Genomic DNA, 3,424 nt, shown 5'->3' on the forward strand with positions numbered 1-3,424 from the left:
TCTATAAAATAATCAACATTATAGTGGTATTTGGACAATTAAGCTTTTAACATTAAGATGCAAACACACACATTTAAATTTTAATTGCAGCCTCTCAGCACACAAGGAGGACAAGATTTTAATTTTTTAAGAGACTACAAAGTCAATGATAAACAGCAGGACAAAGTTTACCAACTTCTATAAAAGAAATAACATTACAGTGGTGTTTACACAATTAAGCTGTCAACATTAAGACATAAACAGACAAAAAGAAACTTAATGAATAGCAGAACAAAATGTAGTGCAAATTTAAATAACACAAAATGATGAGATTGTGCATAAATCACATAGCCAAGGGAAGGCATAAGAGATTTGTATTTTAACCTAAATTATGAAAAATAACTTGACTAGTTGACGTCCAGCTAAGTACTAAGTTAATATATACAACAGTTCAACCTCAAAAGAGGATTGTCCTAGGGGCAATGTAGGTGGTTCTTTGCTTCCAAGGATTCCATGGTGCAAAGGTTCCATGTCTAGCCAAATCTTGGTGACTCTGAATGAATACACTTGATTCATTGGTAGCTTCTACACGGTAAGCACAATACCGCCTCTCAAAGGCAACAGTTCTCCATGGCCTCAGAACAAGATACACTTCACTCCCTTTAACATATATGTACTGTATTATGGCAAATGTTGGGGTGGCACAATCAACAATGACAAAGAGGCTTGGTCGGTAAGTTTCACCTGCAATGGAAACAGCTTCAACATCACTGACTATGTCATCAGGTGCCAGACCACATTCAATAAGATATTGTCTATGCCTTGAAAGTTCTACTGTTATCTCCTGAGGGCCAAGCAATTCCATCTCTTCTGCTATGTATGTTGTTTTCAGATGGTCGCTTAATGTACTCAACTGATACATTTGAGCCATAGACTTAATAATGTTGATAAAATTGCAGCAAATCGACCCATACTTGCAGAAAATCTGATGACGCCCTTCATACCTTGCACACCAATAACGAATCAGACTTCCATGGTCCCGGAAAATGTCAGGGTAATGTACAAGATGATGTAGCTTGTTTCCTGGTGTCACCTTTTTGGGGACTCTGCTTCGCTGAACTGATGCAGCCTCTTCATCGTCCATAGGGTCATCAGGGTTCTCTTCTGCTTCTTCTTCATCATCACTCAAATCATCAAATACATTATGTTCTGGGGTGACATGGAGTCTCTCAAATAAAGTGTGATGTTCTGCAATGAGTTCTTCTAATCTTGTTATATCTTCTGGGCGGACAGCATCAGAGAATACAATTAGAAGAATGGCCTGAAGAAGATTTAGCAGTTTCAAATGTTCATCTTCTGCGGGCACTTCGGGTACCAGAAAGCCCAACATTCTGGTCAAGCACCACATTTGACAGCCTGTTTGCTTGAGCTTCGAACCTTTGAGAGAATCATCACTGAAGTTGGCACTTGCTTTGTTCTTGATCTCATTTACTCCATAGTTGAAAGCAGGAATTCTGTCATTCAAATCTTTGAGGCTGATATTGTTATCAACAGAGATGAACGAGCGTAAACAAAGAGAAACCACCCAATGGCATACTCCTTCCAGCAAATCGTGGAAGCAATCGAAAATGACATCCCTAGTGCCATCAAAGCCACGTGAAAGATGAAGGGGGCAGCTTTTCCTCACACCAAACTCCGTTTGTCTTGATCTTCTTTGATTCATCAATCTCACTTGTTCATCTAACATAGCTTTGGTCCTCCTCTCACCCACTGCCAACAGGTTAGCTCTAAACTCTTGCCTGGATACCATGCAAACCCTACAAAAATGGCGAGCTGATGGAGAAAGAAGCCCCAATACCTCATGGGCAGCTAACGTATCTGCACACAAAACTGTTAATGTTGCTCTAAGGGCAAAAGGTTCTCCAATGCTAATGTCAATGAGAACACCAGTCTCACTTTCAAGCTTTCTTAACTCTGCCAAAAATGGCACCAAGATTTTCTCAAACCCCCCAGTAGTTTTGATGTCTTCCGAAAAGGCCAAGGCAAGTAGATATATTGATGAGAATTGTGAGCTTTTAACAGGAGGCAAATTTTGAAGACTGAAGTAGAATGCAGCAATCTTGTGAATTGTAGTTTTAGAACCCAGAGGGTTAACTACCTCAATATCATCCCAATATAATTGGAGCCGCAAAATCTTTGGGAATCTGGAGACCAACGGATGATCTCTTGCTCGCCTCCCATCCAAGTATGATCTGAGAATGCCATCCTAACTAGGAGTTTCAGCATCTATTAAATTTCTGATCTTTTCATTTTTCATAAAAGTTAATGTTTTAATAGCTGGTATGTACTCAAAACTCATTGGTACCCTTGTTGGCTCATACTGTAAAGTTTCTGAATGTAACCTATAGTCTATACGATACTCCAGAAATTTTGACTCTGGGGGCACTAAACCAAGTTCAGAAGCAAAGTGCTTAAGCTGCTGTTTCATGGTTCTTAATTGACTGAATGGATCCGCCACATGAAGCTCCTGCAGAAGTTCTCTTGATCGAGGAGTGTCAATATTTTCATCAGCCAAGAACTTCTTCACTTTCTGTCTCATTGATTTAGTAGCATCTTTAACCATCTTGAAACATTCATGTTGAAATCTTTTATTTGCACTACCCGTGATATAGTTGGTTCACTAAATGTAGACACCATTGGCCTGGAGCCTGTCCCGGAGCCCCATTGTGCGCGTCATAACGACGCGGAAAGCCGGGTCCGGGCCACCCGAACGTCCCTTTCCTAGGGCAGCCAAGAGCGAGTGTGGGGAGTGCGCGGAGGCGGCCAAGGCAGGCTCAGGCAGCGAGGCAGGCACGGGCGTCTCCAGCAGCCCTAGACAGGCTACCTGACCCTTGTAATGTGCGTAACCGAACAGCTTATTGCGTTGACAAAGAGAGCCCAGCGATTGTTTCGATTTTCGTTTGTGTTCGTATGGTGTCTACATTTAGTGAACCAACTATACTCCCTGACTGACGAAGATTGAGTGTCATTTGGCCAGCAGAGTGAACTAGGTCAATGATATCTTCATCAGTTGACTCTCCTTCACTGTCATGCAATACTTGCTCCTGTTGATCTTCATGATCTTGATGAGCTGCATCTCCACCATCGGCTTCTGCAATGGCTTCACCAACATTAGCCCCAGCAACTGCATCGACATCCATGTCTACAGCATTGTCATTTTGGGCTTGTTCAATGTGGATTTCCTTTATGTGACGAATTTGGGATGTGACATGTTGGTACTGTTGATTGCGAGTTCCACACAAAACAGGTCGTACATGGGGAACTCTTTGCATGTGCTGTAGAAAGCTCTCTTTTCCTACACAGACTCTATCACATGGAACACACCTAAAGAAAAAAGGGCAGAAGTTAGCAAAGATATTGGTTCTTAATTTACAAATAACATAGA

At 41.6% G+C, this 3,424-nt stretch overlaps 1 protein-coding gene across 1 annotated transcript; it reads right to left on the reverse strand.

Annotated features, from left to right (window-relative positions):
• Positions 1–436: 436 nt before the first annotated feature.
• Positions 437–2,244, reverse strand: LOC113214642 (uncharacterized). The gene is made up of 2 exons (XM_026434081.2): positions 2,138–2,244; positions 437–2,078 (listed from the first exon to the last, which is right to left on the reverse strand). The coding sequence occupies exons 1-2, from the start codon at positions 2,242–2,244 to the stop codon at positions 437–439; spliced, it is 1,749 nt and encodes a 582-aa protein (XP_026289866.2).
• Positions 2,245–3,424: the final 1,180 nt, after the last annotated feature.

The sequence above is a fragment of the Frankliniella occidentalis genome, unplaced genomic scaffold (genome assembly GCF_000697945.3).
Source record: "Frankliniella occidentalis isolate FOCC.00 unplaced genomic scaffold, Focc_3.1 Scaffold191, whole genome shotgun sequence".
Lineage (NCBI taxonomy): Eukaryota > Metazoa > Arthropoda > Insecta > Thysanoptera > Thripidae > Frankliniella > Frankliniella occidentalis.